Source organism: Schistocerca piceifrons, chromosome 4 (genome assembly GCF_021461385.2).
Source record: "Schistocerca piceifrons isolate TAMUIC-IGC-003096 chromosome 4, iqSchPice1.1, whole genome shotgun sequence".
NCBI lineage: Eukaryota > Metazoa > Arthropoda > Insecta > Orthoptera > Acrididae > Schistocerca > Schistocerca piceifrons.
In genome coordinates, this window is record NC_060141.1 from 292,816,336 (window position 1) to 292,837,552 (window position 21,217).

General features: G+C 38.2%; 1 protein-coding gene across 1 annotated transcript in view; it reads right to left on the reverse strand.

The window, feature by feature from the left end:
• LOC124796280 (integrin alpha-PS5-like) overlaps positions 1-21,217 on the reverse strand; it is a 566,708-nt gene that overhangs the window by 49,040 nt on the left and 496,451 nt on the right. The window contains exon 20 of the mRNA XM_047260397.1: positions 216-525. Within this exon, the coding sequence (XP_047116353.1) occupies positions 216-525 (310 nt within the window). The remainder of the gene's footprint in view (positions 1-215; positions 526-21,217) is intronic.

Here is a 21,217-nt window from a genome sequence, read left to right on the forward strand (position 1 = left end):
TGTCTTTTGTTTAAGATTCACTGAGAAAATTCTTTCTTTGTATATAGTACTAATTTTAAGTGGCACAAATTTTTGCAATAGATTCATTTGAAATTCCTCATTCCACAATAATGTAATTTTTTGAAACATATCATTTTAGGAAGCATTGAGAGACAATATTTAACATAACATAAATCCATCTGAATGTGATTGAACAAAGAGAGATTACTACTTACTTAGTGATGATGCATTGAACACTAAGTCAACGGGAACATCAAAGTATGAATTTTGATTCCACATTTCAGATGCACTGCAGATTACTTTCTGACATCTGACATTTGAAGAAGAACAGTTTAAGAACAATGTCTTATTTTCAGAAGCTGTGTTCATATTTTTATTTAGTGTATGTTCCTCTTGAAGAGTAGTAGATTTCTTCACTCTGACCAATATTGTCTGATCACGTACTGGAACCATCTGTACTGTGTTCCTCATCACCTTTTCTTGATCTGGCTGCCTGCATGAAACTTCTTTGCCATTCTGATAAAACTGTAAGATTTAATAAAAGTTAATTGCCATTACAATTAAATTCAATCCATAATATACAAAAAACTTTCTAGGCAGAGATCATCCTCATTTTTAAAATGTTCATATCATCTTTTTTTGCCCACAATTATTAACTATAATAATTTTCTGAAAGTTAGTCTGATATAAGAAAATTAATATAAAAAACAAAAGTCAAAAATTAGTGTCAAAACCAAGTATGCACAACCTGACACAGAAGAGGGACATCTACTTACATACAGGTACAACTGAAACTTGGCTTACATACCTAGTAAGTAAAATGTACAGTTGTAGGTCTAGAATTTCAAATTTTTACAAATTTAGGAATCATGAATGATTGTATTTCAACTAAATGTTGGTGAAAACAAAGTGTGTATGTTGATTTACACCATTTATTACTTATTAAAGCTAGAAATACAATCTTGTATTATTTTGATCATAAAGAACAAATGTTGCAAGTTAGGATAAAAGCACTAAAGTCAATCTAAATTTATTTGGGGAGTACAACAGTGCATTAGCTGTTAAAGGTTAAGATTTGAGAAAGATTATAGACACACAGGTAATGAAGTTCCCTATTCATAAGACAAAAAATGTCAGAGTTATACCACACTCAGTACATGAAGGATAACAAAATAACATGGAAAGATGAAACCAATTGCTAGTACACCTCATTGTTGCCAAATGATACAATAGAATGGTGCTGCTGTGACAATGAAGGATGTGGACAGAAGGGGCTGTACAAAGTGATGAACAATTACTAGATTCTCTAATATGACCACAGCATACAATGAGCACTACTTCTGCATATGCCTCTAAAGTGCCAAATGGCTTTTTATACAATATGCTGTTGATGCTAAATAAATGTCATCATGTGGCATTTATTTATTTGGCTTGATACTGAAGCACGGGAGCAGGAGTGGACCTGTGAACATTAATGGTTCTTGCATTTACCGTGTGATGAACTTATGGTACTTATGTCACTGCACTGATTTCATTAGCCATAAACAAAAAAGCAAATAAGGATACAATGGTCATATATTAACATTAATGACTGCTTACATGAGGATGATATTCAAGTGACTACAATCAGGTAAGCTGCATTGCTGAGCAACATAATAGACAAATACTAAATATAATGCCGAGGGACACTTTTATATTCAATGTTGTAGTGGTTCTTGCCTGCTTGTCCCTTCGTTTGTTTGTTTGTTGTCTTTGGTGTCAATGTACTGGCTGAAAAAGTAGGTGGTGGATGTGCAACTACTGTCTACTGTAAATGATGTAGCCGACATATGCACAGTTGCGTTTCATAGTCTTTCACTTTCACTTTTCTCAACCCCCCATATACACATTTATATGGTCAGTGCATTGTTTAACTTTCGATAAGCCTCCTTAATAGGTTGCAGGCGAACATCAACATACTGCTACAATACTTTCCTGTTGAACATCTATGAGCAGTAAAACCTAACCATAAGGTTCACACACAGCCTAATTGTATAACACTTATTACACTGATAAGTTGATGCATTGTTGTTGTTCTAACCAACACAGTTTCCTCATCTAAAACTTGGCCATGGACTGACTGTCTTGTGACCAAAAATCCAGCCCTTATTACCAATCCTCACAACAACAGGTACTGAAACTAAACATAATTAAAAGTTAAATTTACAGAAATTACAATTTAAACTTAACTCATTAAATTAACTGAATACATTGAATAAATTGTGTCTTTTTAACAGTTTCTTCTACTGCAAGAGTTAGGCCAAATTATTTGTTTAAATCATGACATTAACATATATATTTACGAAAACAATACTTTTAAAAAAATTGTAAATTACTTTGGAATTAATTAAGGGCTGGCTTTGCTAACATGTTTTCGAATATAGCCAAACAGATACTTTAAGATTACTAGCATTTTGTCTTCCAAATGTTTATAATTAGTATAGAATTTATATTTGTTTATATGTCAACAATAGAATTTAAGTTACGAAACACTTACTGATTTTACCCTACAGCAAAAGATACCAACTAGAAATAGTTAAAATAAATTATAAAATTATAAAATCAATTACATACTTAAAACTAAGCACAAAATTAGATCTGGTGTTATATTCCCTAAAACTGAAGGCGAACCTTTCTCTTTTATGAAAATGCTGATTATACTCACTTCTGTTAAAGGTAATTAGTTAAAATTGAAAAAAATGAATTTTAAGGAGGAAGATGGAAAAACAATAGGGGTTGTAAAAAATACCCCAGCCTGCTTCATCACAACATGCTATCACAAATCCTGCATGAGGTGAATATTCATGTTGTTGTTCTTGTGGTCTTCAGTCCTGAGACTGGTTTGATGCAGCTCTCCATGCTACTCTATCCTGTGCAAGCTTCTTCATGTCCCAGTACCTACTGCAACCTACATCCTTCTTAGTGTATTGATCTCTTGGTCTCCCTCTACGATTTTTACCCTCCACGCTGCCCTCCAATGCTAAATTTGTGATCCCTTGATGCCTCAAAACATGTCCTACCAACCGATCCCTTCTTCTAGTCAAGTTGTGCCACAAACTTCTCTTCTCCCCAATCCTATTCAATACCTCCTCATTAGTTACGTGATATACCCACCTTATCTTCAGCATTCTTCTGTAGCACCACATTTCGAAAGCTTCTATTCTCTTCTTGTCCAAACTGGTTATCGTCCATATTTCACTTCCATACATGGCTACACTCCATACAAATACTTTCAGAAACGACTTCCTGACACTTAAATCTATACTCGATGTTAACAAATTTCTCTTCTTCAGAAACGCTTTCCTTGCCATTGCCAGTCTACATTTTATATCCTCTCTACTTCGACCATCATCAGTTATTTTACTCCCTAAATAGCAAAACTCCTTTACTACTTTAAGTGTCTCCTTTCCTAATCTAATCCCCTCAGCATCACCCGATTTAATTTGACTACATTCCATTATCCTCGTTTTGCTTTTGTTGATGTTCATCTTATATCCTCCTTTCAAGACACTGTCCATTCCATTCAACTGCTCTTCCAAGTCCTTTGCTGTCTCTGACAGAATTACAATGTCATCGGCGAACCTCAAAGTTTTTATTTCTTCTCCATGAATTTTAATACCTACTCCGAATTTTTCTTTTGTTTCCTTTATTGCTTGCTCAATATACAGATTGAACAACATCGGGGAGAGGCTACAGCCCTGTCTCACTCCTTTCCTAACCACTGCTTCCCTTTCATACCCCTTGACTCTTATAACTGCCATCTGGTTTCTGTACAAATTGTAAATAGCCTTTCGCTCCCTGTATTTCACCCCTGCCACCTTCAGAATTTGAAAGAGAGTATTCCAGTTAACGTCGTCAAAAGCTTTCTCTAAGTCTACAAATGCTAGAAACATAGGTTTGCCTTTTCTTAATCTTTCTTCCAAGATAAGTCGTAAGGTTTAGTATTGCCTCACGTGTTCCAACATTTCTACGGAATCCAAACTGATCTTCCACGAGGTCCGCTTCTACCAATTTTTCCATTCGTCTGTAAAGAATTCGCGTTAGTATTTTACAGCTGTGACTTATTAAACTGATAGTTTGGTAATTTTCACATCTGTCAACACCTGCTTTCTTTGGGATTGGAATCATTATATTCTTCTTGAAGTCTGTGGGTATTTCACCTGTTTCATACATCTTGCTCACCAGATGGTAGAGTTTTGTCATGACTGGCTCTCCCAAGGCCATCAGTAGTTCTAATGGAATGTTGTCTACTCCCGGGGCCTTGTTTCGACTCAGGTCTTTCAGTGCTCTGTCAAACTCTTCACGCATTATCTTATCTCCCATTTCATCTTCATCTATATCCTCTTCCATTTCCATAATATTGTCCTCAAGTACATCGCCCTTGTATAAACCCTCTATATACTCCTTCCACCTTTCTGCCTTCCCTTATTTGCTTAGAACTGGGTTGCCATTTGAGCTCTTGATATTCATACAAGTGGTTCTCTTCTCTCCAAAGGTCTCTTTAATTTTCCTGTAGGCAGTATCTATCTTACCCCTAGTGAGACAAGCCTCTACATCCTTACATTTGTCCTCTAGCCATCCCTGCTTAGCCATTTTGCACTTCCTGTCGATCTCATTTTTGAGACGTTTGTATTCCTTTTTGCCTGCTTCATTTACTGCATTTTTATATTTTCTCCTTTCATCAATTAAATTCAATATTTCTTCTGTTACCCAAGGATTTCTATTAGCCCTCGTCTTTTTACCTAGTTGATCCTCTGCTGCCTTCACTACTTCATCCCTCAGAGCTACCCATTCTTCTTCTACTGTATTTCTTTCCCCCATTCCTGTCAATTGTTCCCTTATGCTCCCCCTGAAACTCTCTACAACCTCTGGTTCTTTCAGTTTATCCAGGTCCCATCTCCTTAAATTCCCACCTTTTTGCAGTTTCTTCAGTTTCAATCTGCAGTTCATAACCAATAGATTGTGGTCAGAGTCCACATCTGCCCTTGGAAATGTCTTACAATTTAAAACCTGGTTCCTAAATCTCTGTCTTATCATTATATAATCTATCTGATACCTTTTAGTATCTCCAGGATTCTTCCAGGTATACAACCTTCTTTCATGATTCTTGAACCAAGTGTTAGCTATGATTAAGTTATGCTCTGTGCAAAATTCTACAAGGCGGCTTCCTCTTTCATTTCTTCCCCCCAATCCATATTCACCTACTATGTTTCCTTCTCTCCCTTTTCCCACTGACGAATTCCAGTCACCCATGACTATTAATTTTTCATCTCCCTTCACTACCTGAATAATTTCTTTTATCTCGTCATACATTTAATCAATTTCTTCATCATCTGCAGAGCTAGTTGGCATATAAACTTGTACTGCTGTAGTAGGCATGGGCTTTGTGTCTATCTTGGCCACAATAATGCGTTCACTATGCTGTTTGTAGTAGCTAACCCGCACTCCTATTTTTTTATTCATTATTAAACCTACTCCTGCATTACCCCTATTTGATTTTGTATTTATAACCCTGTAATCACCTGACCAAAAGTCTTGTTCCTCCTGCCACCAAACTTCACTAATTCCCACTATATCTAACTTTAACCTATCCATTTCTCTTTTTAAATTATCTAACCTACCTGCCCGATTAAGGGATCTGACATTCCACGCTCCGATCCGTAGAATGCCAGTTTTCTTTCTCCTGATAACGACGTCCTCTTGAGTAGTACCCGCCTGGAGATCCGAATGGGGGACTATTTTACCTCTGGAATATTTTACCCAAGAGGCCGCCATCATCATTTAATCATACAGTAAAGCTGCATGTCCTCGGGAAAAATTACGGCTGTAGTTTCCCCTTGCTTTCAGCCGTTCGCAGTACCAGCACAGCAAGGCCGTTTTGGTTAATGTTACAAGGCTAGATCAGTCAATCATCCAGACTGTTGCCCCTGCAACTACTGAAAAGGCTGCTGCCCCTCTTCAGGAACCACATGTTAGTCTGGTCTCTCAACAGATACCCCTCCGTTGTGGTTGCACCTACGGTACGGCCATCTGTATCGCTGAGGCACGCAAGCCTCCCCACCAACGGCAAGGTCCATGGTTCATGGGGGAGAGTGAATATTCATACCAAGTGTGACTACCAGGGAAACAGTGGGACACATGGTTTTTTGAGTGAATATTCATACCAACTCAAAAAACCATGTGTCCCACTGTTTCCCTGGCAGTCACACTTATTTGAAGTCCCACACATTAAGAAAGTTTAGAATATAATTTGTAAACAATTTGTTCATCACAGTCCTGCAGCAGTCATTGGCCATTCTTCATGAACTTACAAATCAAATGGCAGCACATTTCTGAGCAACACATACAACCACTATTTGATTCCATACCATGGTGTTTAGAGACTCAGATTGCAGCAGTTTGGACCTTTCGACTACAATGACCTCTAAATTTCACAGGTCATACATAGTTCTGTATTATACTCATTAAAGTAGCATATGATCCTACTGGTTCTATAGATGATGAAGAGATAGTAAAAATGTATGATGAAATAAAATAAATTATTTATGCCTTTATTCCATTTACAAAGCACAATCTTACACAAGCTGTGTAGGAGAACATAGACTGGGAGATTGGAATGGAAAGGGGAATCTGCATGAGAAAATTTTATACAATCTGTTGTTCATAGGATCTAAAATGCCTCCAACAAAATTCTGAAGGTTGTAGAGAGAACTGAATAAACAATGTTTTGAATTGGAAACTGATGTCTGGAAATGTACAGTTTATGTGCTACAGCTGTTTTAAAACATGTTTGCTAGGTAGGTACACAACAGGGTAGTCAAGGTGGGGGAGGAGGTATACTTACATCAGATCATTTGATACCATTTGTCATCCATCCTACTTCTCTGAGCGGCTTTGAGCCAAATTCACATGTCTGTGTGAGAGCAACATGGTTGACTACACACTTACAGAATACACCAACATGATCCTTCCATATGGTGAAGCTCAAGGTGATGGAAGAGCAGCTTATTGTCTTTATCAAGATCCTTATATCCACAATGTATCCTTATCCACAATTTCTGACTCCATTGCATACCCTATCTGCCACAATTAGACAATGGTTTCGAGAAAGGGGTACCTTCCACCATCCACAAATGTGACTGTGGTGAATGAGTTATAGTCATTGCAGGAAAGATTGCAGACACCAGGTGTGATACAGTGTGTGTTCCACAACATCATTTGCAGGTACAGGTCTGCACCAAACTTTATGGCTGCTACATCAGACCTTACTTGTAGTGGATCAGAATGGTAACCCCCCCTTGAAAACAACAAAAGCAGTTTAAGTTTAACTGTAAATGATTGTGTTTATGAAAAGTGATGAAGTTTCCTTTTTTTTTATTTCATTATTAATGAGTAAAATTGTAAGGGAAGTGATGTACTAGGTCCCACCTAATAAATTACCTGTAAATGTAGTCATGCTATAAAAATGTTTTGAAATGGTTAAAGCAGAGAAATGGTACATTTCCGCACATGTGTTCCAATTCAAAATAATATCTACTCAGTCCCTTCTACAAAACCTAGAAGTACATAAGGGGACTTTAGAGCGCTCGGTACAAAATTATGGTCTGTAACTCGAATAAGGATAAATAGAGAGTTTCATGGATTTCTGCATATTTTGTTCCTAATATGTCGCAACTCTTGAAAGAAACTCTTCAGTATGGCAAATAAATAAAAACTAAAATGTAACTAGGGAATGGGATTTTGTAGTTTAAAAAGGAAGAAAGGAAAAGTAGTAGAAGATGGGCTAGGGGGCACGAATGAAAGGGGAACCTGTGTGGTTAAATTTTATGGGGAACATAATTTAACCATTGCTGACACTTGGTTTAAGAACCCTTAAATGAGATCTGGAAACACCAGAAGAGTTAAGATGGATTATACTGGTGAGAAAGAACCAAATTTTAAAATGCTTAATAAGTCCAGGAATAGATCTTAACTTTGACCATGACTTATTATAAAATGGAAATTCCTAAGTGGTCATAGGGGTCTAGTGGGTAGAGCATTAGGCTCCGTCTCTGGAGGTCTTGGGTTCAGTCGCAGATAGGAGTGATGATTTTTCTCTGTTCCAGTAATTCCAAGTTGGTTCCAGGTTCACTCAGCCTGCTATCAAATGAGTACCGTGGGTCTTTCCCTGGGTAAAAGGCAGCTGGGATGCTGGGCCCACAACTCACCCACTCCCATACTGTGACAAAGAAAGGATACCTACAGTCAGGCCAGTAGTTCAGTCAAAGGCTTGTGCCAAAGACAAATTAAGCTGAACAATATACAGAAAGACAGTGAATTATGGAGATGTGATCTGGATAAGTAGAAACACCCACAGATTTTTAAATATTACAAAGGTAGGATTAGGCAGCAATGGATTTTGGCTGCAGTGGGTCACAATATTGGCTGGCATAGACTCTTGGAAAGTCCGATGTTAAAGTGAATGAAATATAGGTGTGAAAGGCGATCTGCAGCTTATGCAGAGAATAGACTGGACTTATAAGGGCTGAGGGACATGAAAAAGAGGCAGTCACTGAGAAGTAAATGAGTCAGGGTTGCAGCCTATCCTCTTCATTATTCCACTTGGGCAAATGGCAAATAGTAAACAACTCCAATGAGACATTTGGAAAATGACTTAAGTTCAGGTAAAAGAACTAATTGTGATAATGTTGAATGGAATGGAAAGTCTTGAAAAGAGGTTATAAATTAAAATTACCAAAAGTAAAACAAGGCAATGGAATATTTTTTGTGTAAAATGCCACATCATGTTGTAAACTACCACTGCATAAAAGAAATGTTTCACCCAATATGATCTTCATCTGAATCCACTGGTTTTCAAATGTTCAAATGTGTGTGAAATCTTATGGGACTTAACTGCTAAGGTCAGCAGTCCCTAAGCTTACACACTACTTAACATAAATTATCCTAAGGACAAACACACACACCCATGCCTGAGGGAGCACTCGAACCTCCGCCGGGACCAGCTGCACAGTACGTGACTGCAGCGCCTTAGACCACTCGGCCAATCCCGCGCTCCACTGATGTATTTTGTTGTCCAGCTGTTTTATTTCATTTCATCCTGACTTCTCCACTGAATATAATATTACATCACAATATTAAAGTTGTTGATATTACAGGTGATCTGTGGTCTAAGAAGTGGGAAACTTTACTTAATGGTTTCCTGCAGTGGAGAGAGTGGGGATCTGCTGTTGTGTACACGCTGTTGTCCGTAGTCTCTTACAGTATGTCTCATGACTGGTAGTTATTAGTGGATGGGGAATTGAATCTTGTTTTCATCATGCAGCACATTAGTCACATAATGGCAATTACTCACTGGTAAGGCTCATGTCTTAAGTCGTTGGTATTACCTGTTTGGCTCTGATTGCTGGCAACCAAGATGTTGAGAGCCAGTCCTCTCTGTTCATATTTTTAGGATATTTTAATACATCAATGTATTCTCTGATATTACATTTCACCAACACTGGGTGACTGGTAAAAATGCAGGTTTCAGGAAATTTTATTTTCTTGCCAAAGTCTCTCTGATCTTTGGCCACTGCAGATTTGTCAGGCTGCTCAAGTCAAACGCTGCAGTCATGCTCCTCAATGCATGTTGTTACTGTCTTCTCAGTATTGCAAGTGTAGACTCCCTTGCACTCAAAGCCAACCTTGCACAAGCCTGTAGTGTGATGATCACCTCTCTTGTCCTTGATGGAGCTTAATATCACATCTTGGGCCTTGTGAATGCTGCAGAAGACAGACTAGACACCAGCTTGGTGACAGTGTATACCAGTTCAGTCAGTGCTAGTCTTCACATAATGTAACCACTTGCTGGCTGTGTTTTGTCAATGCCCTGCTGTCTTGCATTATTTTATTCATTATCGTTGCTGCACAGGCAACTTTTGGGTTGTAGCAATTGAGCAAGAATGTTGTCTGCAGCCTTCTAAGCTCAGATAATATACTGTGAGCATTACTTACATTGATGAGCCAAAATATTATGACCACTGCCAAACATGAGGTTGTGTGCTGCCTGGTGGTACTGAGGATATCTGATGTGGTAAGAGAAGTATATGAGTGGAGATGAGATGTATGGGGAATCATTCTGATGATGATAACTGCACAAATGCACCTAACAAAATTGTCAATAATGATTACAGTGGATACAGGATCATTGAGACTTGACCACAAATCAATGGAATCATGTCACCTGCTGGGATGAATCTCACTTACTGTCAAACCAGGTCAATGGTAGTGTCCAGATATGCCATAATATAGGCAAATGGCTGTTTGAAACATGCAGTATGCCATGGGAATATGCCAGTGGGAGCAGTATTATGTTATGGGGGACATTCATCTGAGTTTCCATGGGACCTGTGGTAGTAACTGAAGCATCATGACAGCTGTGGACTATGTGAACATTATTAGGGACCACCTGTAACCCCTTATGCTTGATATCTTCACCAAAAGTGATGACATCTTCCAGTAGAATAAGTGTCCACATCACAAGCCCATCATTGTGGTGCATTGGTTTGAGGAGCATGATAGTGAACTCATGTTGAAGTCTTGGCCATCAAATTTGGCTTACCTGAATCTGATGAAACCAAAATAGGATGTTATTCGATACCAGCTCCGCGCCCACGAACTTAACTGCCCACAAATTACAGGAAGTGGGTGATCAGTGTGTAGGCACCTGGTGCCACAAATCTCTGGAAACCTATCAAGTACTTGTTGAATCCGGGGCATGAAGAATCACTGCTGAAATGCATTTTAGAGGCAGACCAACACACTTTTAATGTGTTCTGCCTCATCAGCATAGGTGCTTTGTGAATGGTGAGCAAACAGCTGACCGAATTCTTCTGCGATGGGTGGTGGTGGGACTCAACATGTAAATACCTGTCCATATATGTTGGCTTCCAAAACATTCAGTGCTGTAGTGTGCCATACATCTACATCTACATCTAAATCTACGTGATTACTCTGCTATTCACAATAAAGTGCTTGGCAGAGGGTTCATTGAACCACCTTCAAGCTGTCTCTATACCGTTCCACTCTCAAACAGCATACCGGAAAAAAGAGCACTTTAATTTTTCTGTGCAAGCCCTGATTTCTCTTATTTTATCATGATGATCATGGCATGTGGGTGCCGACAGAATGTTTTCACAATTGGAGGAGAAAACTGGTGATTGAAATTTCAAGAGATTTCATCACAACGAAAAACGCCTCTGTTTTAATGATTGCCACTCCAATTCACATATCATGTCTGTGACACTATCTCCCCTATTTCATGATAATACAAAATGAGCTGCCCTTCTTTGTACTTTTTCGATGTCATCCGTCAGTCCCATCTGATACGGATCTTACATCGCACAGCAATACTCCAGATTTAATGATTGCCACTCCAATTCACATATCATGTCTGTGACACTATCTCCCCTATTTCATGATAATACAAAATGAGCTGCCCTTCTTTGTACTTTTTCGATGTCATCCGTCAGTCCCATCTGATACGGATCTTACACCGCACAGCAATACTCCAGAATAGGGTGGACAAGTGTGGTGGAAGCAGTCTCTTTAGTAGACCTGTTGCACCTTCTAAGTCTTCTGCCAATGAATCGCAGTCTTTGGTTTGCTCTACCCACTACCCACAATATTATCTATGTGTTCATTCCAATTTAGGTTATTTGTAATTGTAATTTCTAAGTATTTAGCTGAATTTACAGGCTTCACATCTGTGTGACTTATTGCGTAATCACACCCCCATGAACCATGGACCTTGCGGTTGGTGGGGAGGCTTGCATGCCTCAGCGATACAGATGGCCGTACCATCGGTGCAACCACAATGGAGGGGTATCTGTTGAGAGGCCAGACAAACATGTAGTTCCTGAAGAGGGGCGGCAGCCTTTTCAGTAGTTGCAGGGGCAACAGTCTGGATGATTGACTGATCTGGCTTTGTAACACTAACCAAAATGGCCTTGCTGTGCTGGCACTGTGAACGGCTGAAAGCAAGGGGAAACTACAGCAGTAATTTTTCCCGAGGGCATGCATCTTTACTGTATGGTTAAATGATGATGGCGTCCTCTTGGGTAAAATATTCCGGAGGTAAAATAGTGCCCCATTCAGATCTCCGAGCGGAGACTACTCAGGTGGATGTCATTATCAGGAGAAAGAAAACTGGCATTCTGCAGATCAGAGCGTGGAATGTCAGATCCTTTATTCGGGCAGGTAGATTAGAAAACTTAACATGGGAAATGGAGAGGTCAAAGTTAGATATAGTGGGAATTAGTGAAGTTTGGTGGCAGGAGGAACAAGACTTTTGGTCAGGTGAATGCAGGGTCATAAATACAAAATCAAGTAGGGGTAATGCAGGAGTAGGTTTAATAATGAATAAAAAAATAGGAGTGTGGGTAAGCTACTACAAACAGCATAGTGAACGCATTATTGTGGCCAAGATAGACACGAAGCCCACACCTACTACAGTAGTACAAGTTTATATGCCAACTAGCTCTGCAGATGATGAAGAAATTGATGAAATGTATGATGAGATAAAAGAAATTATTCAGGTAGTGAAGCGAGATGAAAATTTAATAGTTATGGGTGACTGGAATTCGAGAGTAGGAAAAGGGAGAAAAGGAAACATAGTAGGTGAATAGAGATTGGAGGAAAGAAATGAAAGAGGAAGCCGTCTGGTAAAATTTTGCACAGAGCAAAACTTAATCATAGCTACCACTTGGTTCAAGAACTATAAAAGAAGGTTGTACACATGGAAGAATCCTGGAAATACTGGAAGGTACCAGATAGATTATATAATGGTAAGACAGAGATTTAGGAACCAGATTTTAAATTGTAATACATTTCCAGGGGCGTATGTGTACTCTGACCAGAATCTATTGGTTATGAACTGTAGATTAACACTGAAGAAACTGCAGAAAGATGGGAATTTAAGGAGATGGGACCTGGACAAACTGAAAGAACCAGAGGTTGTAGAGAGTTTCAGGGAGAGCATAAGCAAAACAATTGTCACAGATGGGGGAAAGAAATACAATAGAAGAAGAATGGGTAGCTCTGAGGGATGAAGTAGTGAAGGCAGCAGAGGATCAACTAGATAAAATGACGAGGGCTAATAGAAATCCTTGGGTGACAGAAGAAATATTGAATTTAACTGATGAAAGGAGAAGATATAAAAATGCAGTAAATGAAGCAAGCAAAAAGAATACAAACGTCTCAAAAATGAGATCGACAGGAAGTGCAAAATGGCTAAGCAGGGATGGCTAGAGGACAAATGTAAGGATGTAGAGGCCTATCTCACTAGGGGTAAGATAGATACTGCCTACAGGAAAATTAGAGAGACCTTTGGAGAAAAGAGAACCACTTGTATGGATATCAAGAGCTCAGATGGAAACCTAGTTCTAAGCAAAGAAGGGAAAGCAGAAAGGTGGAAGGAGTATATAGAGGGTCTATACAAGGGCAATGTACTTGAGGACAATATTCTGGAAATGGAAGAGAATGTAGATGAAGACGAAATGGGAGATACAATACTGTGTGAAGAGTTTGACAGAGCACTGAAAGACCTGAGTCGAAACAAGGCCCCGGGAGTAGACAACATTCCATTAGAACCACTGACGGCCTTGGGAGAGCCAGTCCTGACAAAACTCTACCATCTGGTGAGCAAGATGTATGAGACAGGCGAAATACCCACAGACTTCAAGAAGAATGTAATAATTCCAATCCCAAAGAAAACAGGTGTTGACAGATGTGAAAATTACCGAACTATCAGTTTAATAAGCCACAGCTGCAAAATACTAATGCGAATTCTTTACAGACAAATGGAAAAACTAGTAGAAGCCAACCTTGGGGAATATCAGTTTGGATTCCGTAGAAATATTGGAACACGTGAGGCAATACTGACCTTACGACTTATCTTAGAAGAAAGATTAAGGAAAGGCAAACATATGTTTCTAGCATTTGTAGACTTAGAGAAAGCTTTTGACAATGTTGACTGGAATACCCTCTTTCAAATTCTGAAGGTGGCAGCGGTAAAATACAGGGAGCGAAAGACTATTTACAATTTGTACAGGAAGCAGGTGGCAGTTATAAGAATCGAGGGACATGAAAGGGAAGCAGTGATTTGGAAGGGAGTGAGACAGGGTTGTAGCCTCTCCCTGATGTTATTCAATCTGTATCATTTCTGAAAGTGTTTGTATGGAGTGTAGCCATGTATGGAAGTGAAACGTGGACGATTAATAGTTTGGACAAGAAGAGAATACAAGTGAGACAGGGTTGTAGCCTCTCCTCGATGTTATTCAATCTGTATATTGAGCAAGCAGTAAAGGAAACAAAAGAAAAATTTGGAGTAGGTATTAAAATCCATGGAGAAGAAATAAAAACTTTGAGGTTTGCTGATGACATTGTAATTCTGTCAGAGACATCAAAGGACTTGGAAGAGCAGTTGAATGGAATGGACAGTGTGTTGAAAGGAGGATATAAGATGAACATCAACAAAAGCAAAACGAGGATAATGGAATGTAGTCGAATTAAGTCGGGTGCTGCTGAGGGAACTAGATTAGGAAATGGGACACTTAAAGTAGTAAAGGAGTTTTGCTATTTGAGGAGCAAAATAACTGATGATGGTCAAAGTAGAGAGGACATAAAATGTAGACTGGCAAAGGCAAGGAAAGCATTTCTGCAGGAGAGAAATTTGTTGACATCTAGTATAGATTTAAGTGTCAGGAAGACGTTTCTGAAAGTGTTTGTATGGAGTGTAGCCACGTATGGAAGTGAAACATGGACGATTAATAGTTTGGACAAGAAGAGAATACAAGCTTTCGAAATGTGGTGCTACAGAAGAATGCTGAAGATTAGATGGGTAGATCACATAACTAATGAGGAGGTATTGAATAGCATTGGGGAGAAGAGGAGTTTATGGCACAACTTGACAAGAAGAAGGGACTGGTTGGTAGGACATGTTCTGAGACATCAAGGGATCACAAATTTACCATTGGAGTGCAGCGTGGAGGGTAAAAATTGTAGAGGGGGACCAAGAGATGAATACACTAAGCAGATTCAGAAGGATGTAGTTTGCAGTAAGTACCAGGAGATGAAGAAGCTTGCACAGGACAGAGTAGCATACAGAGCTGCATCAGACCAGTCTCAGGACTGAAGACCACAACAATAACAACAACATCGCGTAATTGAAATTTAGCAGATTTATTTTAGTACACATGTGAATAACTTCACACTTTTCTTTATTCATGGTCAATTGCCACTTTTCGCACCATACAGATATCTTATCTAAATCATTTTGCAAGTTGTTTTGATCATCTGAAGACTTTACAAGATGGTAAATGACAGCATCATCTGCAAACAATCTAAGACGGCTACTCAGATTATCTTCTGTCATTAATATAGATCAGGAACAATAGAGGGCCTATAACACTACCTTGGAGAACGCTGGATATTACTTCTGTTTTACTCAATGACTTTCCTTCTATTACTATGAACTGTGACCTTTCTGACAGGAAATCACAAATCCAGTTGCACAACTGAGGTGATACTCCGTAGGCAAGCAGTTTGGTTAGAAGACGCTTGTGAGGAAGATTGTTGAAAGTCTTCTGGAAATCTAAAAATATGGAATCAATTTGATATCCCCTGTCGATAGCACTTATTAGTTCATGAGTATAAAGACCTAGTTGTGTTTCACAAGAATGATATTTTCTGAATCCGTGCTGACTATGTGTCAGCATATCATTTTCTTTGAGGTACTTGATAATGTTCGAATACAGTATATGTTCCAAAACCCTACTGCAAATCAATGTTAGTGATATACGCCTGTAATTCAGTGGATAACTCCTACTTCCCAATGTGCCATATACTTCCATGTCTAGAAATGGACCAGTCTCCTAATGTATACATTTTCAAATATTTGTGAGAACTGTGCAGCTCCCTCTTACCATGGGGCCACATAGCAAATTTGTCATCTATGTATTTGAGCCAGAAAGGTGGGCATAAAGAATGCAGACAATGAACCATTGCTTCAAAGGCCTCCATAATATGTTAGTTGCTAATGGAGATAGTGGAGAGCCCATTGCTTAGCCACCTATCTGTTCACAGTATTTTCACTGTGATTTTGTAAGTCAGTGTAGTGTGATCAAATTAAATCAAGGAATTACTTTACGGAATCAGACATTAAAAGTAGTTGATGAGTTTTGCTATCTGGACACCAAAAAACTGACGGTGACTGAAGTAAAGAGGATATGCAATGCACACTGGTAGCAGCAAGACAATGCTTCTGAGAAAGAAATTTTTTTTAAACTGAATATACTTTTTAAGTCCTTGGTGAATTTTGTTTTGTGGACATTAGACTGCTAACAGTTTTATAACTTAAATAACCTCAGTGAGCTGAAATGTTCATCTGAACTGTCCATACATGTCATTCTTGGTGCTACTATTGCCATAAACATTACTGTACATTTTAAAAAATGTTCAAATTCTAGGTGACATCTGAGAAAGGAGGAGAAGATACGTTTTATCCACAGATATAAAGAACAGGAAAAATCTTGTTCCCATACAGCTCTACTATCTGACGGTGACTGAAGCTACTTTCTATCTTTATTTATCATATTTTTATCTTTGAGATCTTTCCTTCAATGCAGATATATGTTCTGTCATGTGTTTATATTGAACCAATCTGTAGTTAGTGAAAGCCATCCTGTCATGTCTACCATAATGTTGTTAATTGAGGCTTTATGTCACAAACAGATAGCAGCATTTTAATAACTTTTATATTTATAATAGTAATATGATGTTTTCCAATATACAAATCCCTGCACATCTAATATATTATTTCTGAATTATCCTTCACACAAGACTATTTGCATGTTCATGGTAAAGTCTCATTATCAAATTGTAATCACGATGTTGCTCTAAAAATATTTCAGTGCTGAATAATTTTTCCTTTGTAAATACAAGACTGTGTTGCACTACACATCCCCAGAGGCGTGCAATTCATTCTCATAAGAAATGAATTTAGAGCAACATATTATTTATTTAAATGGCATTAACCCAAGACCTCACTAATAATGTTGAATTTCAAATCCACAAGTCTTAATAATATACTTAAATTTTACTCAGTTGGTGTCTAGGGTGCCGGTCCATGGGTTCATGGGTATCTTTGAGGTGCTCTATATGTTTTATAAATGAGAAACAAACACTTTGAATAATCTTTATTATTAACACACACATAACCCGCAACAGACTGATGCTCAACTGATTGATCATGTTGACTCAGCAAATCTTGTCAACATAGTCAAATCTATCCTCTGTGAGAAATAAAGAAAAGAAAAGAAAAATCTCTCACACAAGTGCCAGCCAACTATTGTCTGCACGTGCATGCACATTCGTTTGAACGAACAGTATGAATGTGTACTCTAGCTCAAAATATTATTTGTGCACAAGCTAACAAAATCATCATACTTGTTTATATGCCATGTAACAAATCAACACCTCTACTACTTAGTGTGCTGTTACTCATATTCCTTTAAGTCTTTACATTCCCCAAGGACTTTCCATTACCATATTGAGAAATATGGTTAGTGGACATTGAATGGTACAGCATCGAGGAGGTGATATAATTTTATGACAGGGTGTATACGTAGACAAGGCAAAATAACTCCAAGATTTTTCCCAGATTTCCTTGTTAAAAAATTCACTTTTTCTGTATTAAGTGACAGTATACTTCCCCCAGAATCAGAAAACTTATCAATCCTTTGAATGGTCACAGTTTTATACACCAGCGTAGAACCTTCCACCCCTTCAGGAAACCAACCCCACACAAAAATACATCTTTGAAAGATATTTGATTTGCAGCAACATGTGCACTGCATATTTTCATATTATGAATGTATATAACCAAATTCGACCAAACACAGAATGTTAGTTTCCAAAGCATTGAAATCAAGATCATGATGCACATTTATAAACCAATCATAGCTCATGTCATGTGATTTCACCAGCCAATGGTAGCAGATATTCATTGCGTTTTTTTAAACGGATCTCCCAATATCACTTGTGGGTGGTCATATAAACACTTCAAAATCATTTCTGGAAATCCGCTTCTGGTTGCCAGTTTTTCAATTCTGCAGTCTATTTTTGCTCCCATGTAAATGCAGCCTGTATTGAAATGTGCTTGGGATATCAGGTTTCATCTTGTTTTTAAAATTTTCTGCTAATATTGTTGGAGTGGTTTTTTGTACAGTGAAGGATAAGTAGATATATTAGACTGATGCTGTTTATACCTCATCTAATTAAATAGAAATATCTATTGTACTGACTAAATCATAAACTGTATCTGCTGTTTTCCAGGTATCGTAGTTAACTGGGCTATCAAATCTACATAAGACAGCAAAAAACAGATGTGTCACATGTAAATGTAGTGATTCAGAGCATAGGACAAGTGATGTAGTCAGCCTATAGTAACATCAATGTTAAGTAGGAAAAGTAAATGGTATAAATTAATGTACATACTGTAGCTACATGAAAAGCTAAGCGAAAATAATTGTCTGTTATGCGTGTTTTACACTTTGATGCATCGCACAAATCTGCCAGTAAAATTTTAAGTAGTTATGTAAATGTCTGGTCTTCTGGGCTTAAAATTCTTCTAAGTGGCTGGCCCTCAAAGTGTTAAGTTTTAAATGAGAATCAAATGCTCTGAGATTTAAGAAATTCAAAGCTCATTTGGAAATATAACATAAATCATATTGTGTGAAATGATATGTACTTTGAAAGTGATGCTCTTCAAACCACCAATCACAATATTTTCCCGTGACCTATTAGAATTCGTTTCAGCAGTTGTCAGAAAGCGACAGAAAAGGCATTACTGTGCTTGCACAGTTACGATGATGTAGGTAGTCCATATGTTTGTATGTATATAGCGTTAAGAGTCCTTACATAACATCATAAATGAAACAAAACATTATAGGATACTCCAAGAGCACCGGAATTTCATAAACAATAATAAAATGCATAATTTGACTTATATTGTACATTCGTATGTTGAGATTCAAAAGACGTATGCCCCAAGCCGATATTAAACATTTCATTGTGGTTTTCAGGATTCCAAATTTCTTGGAGTACCAGTAACCTATTATTTCATGTTTAGTTCTTTATTATGGCATGATGCCAAAAGTCCACAAAAATAACTTTAGTGTTCTGTAGGGCAATTAATGTCCAGCTGCCAAAAACCTGGAAATAAAATAAAATCAGAAAACTGAAACTAATACCATATTTTAGCCTTCCATAATTATGTGAATGTATGTTAATTCACTTTATAGCTCCTGGCCACAAAAATCCATTTTGTTTTCATTTGACTTGAGAGCTGTAAACACAGTTCATGTGGAGACTACCCCTCATCCCACTACAACTCAGACTGCTCTGCGTATGTGTGAATCTGGCAGCTTGGGCGCACAAGAAAAATGTTTCCGGGTAGCATCTGGCTGCTTGTTGCTACTGCTGGTGCAGATTCTGTCTAGTTACCTTGGATACAGCTAATAGCCGCACTGCAAGTAGCCAGAAGTGGGAGACAGTACTGCTCATACATGGCTCAACGGTGCATGTGCATAAGCCCACTGGCAACCATTCAAACAAACCTAATGAAACCACTGTGACATCATGTCCATCGGAAGCAGTTTGTTGTTATAAAGTATTGCATAGTCTTCATTCTAAGGCCTTTGACTCATTCTGCTGTCACAGACGCTTGTGTGTGCACTGTGTTCTGTTGCTGTAAATGGTGCATTTCCTTTGCAACTTAAGTTTTATTTATTTTTTTCCTTGTTCAAATTTTATTGATTTAGCATTATATTGCAGTAGTGGGCTAATGTAAAATTCTTTTTTAGAGTATCAGTTCTTACCAATCAAAACTGCAAAAATTTAACTGAAAACTAAAACAACGAAAAATTCCCAGAATTGTAAAAAATTCCTGTGTTTTTCCTGGTTTTCTCCCAGATGAAAATATTCCCAGGTTTTTCCCAGATTTACCAGTTGTTCTAATGGTTCAAATGGCTCTGAGTACTATGGGACTAAACATCTGTGGTCATCAGTCCCCTAAAACTTAGAACTATTTAAACCTAACTAATCTAAGGACATCACACACATCCATGCCTGAGGCAGGATTCGAACCTGCAACTGTAGCAGTCACATGGTTCCAGACTGAAGTGCCTAGAACTGCATGGCCACACCGGCCGGCTTACTAGTTGTCCTGGAGCATATACACTAAGTATGATTGAACTGTAGCTTTAAAATCTGAGCTGTAAATGACTTGGAATAGATGAAATAGAAGATATCTGTATCTTCTACCCCATTTTCCAAGTAAAACTTTTATCTTTGATGAGCAAGATAGAGTTCTCACTTTGCACTCAGGCTCTATGGTTCCCATTTATGAGATAATTTTGAAGTTCCCAGTCCTCCAAGCAAGAAGAAGAAGAAGACTGGTCATAGAAACTGTGTTAGATATGTAAATCCACGATTGTGGCTGGTGCACCTAATGCCAAGTTAGGTGAAGTTAAAAAAGGAAAACAAAATAATCATTACACATTAAGGTCATTTACTCCCATTATTGGTGAAGGTGTGTATTTCTTCCCCTCATCCTTAAGGCAACTGGGTACAAACGAGACACACTGTTTGAGTGAAACAGTGAAGACTGGCCTAGGAAGTACTTTGGTTTTGCCTCAAATGGGAGTGGCAATAACAAGTGAGTCTAGGTGAAACTCTATGGCAGCCTGACAGAGTAAAGAATTTCAGTGCTCAGAAAGAGAAATCTCAGATTCATGAATATGTAATGAAGCCAATTTATCATCAAAACATGGAGTGCAGTAAATTAAAATTATCCAGAATGTCAAGGAACAGCCAACAACAACAACTTTTTAATGTTCACATTGTAGTGGAAACTTCTGACACCAAATGTAACAGCAACACCAAATGTAGCAGGAAGAGGTAGAAGGCACCGTATTAAAACTCATCTGAGCTTTCCACGAGATTTAATGTTTCCAACTACAGTGCCGCATACCTCTCGAGCTGCGTCACTGGGTCCTGCAATGCTAAAGACACTTCACTGTCTGCGAAATGGTTTGGCTGCCTCAGCGACATGTGCAGTGCCCTATTGTGTGTACAGCCG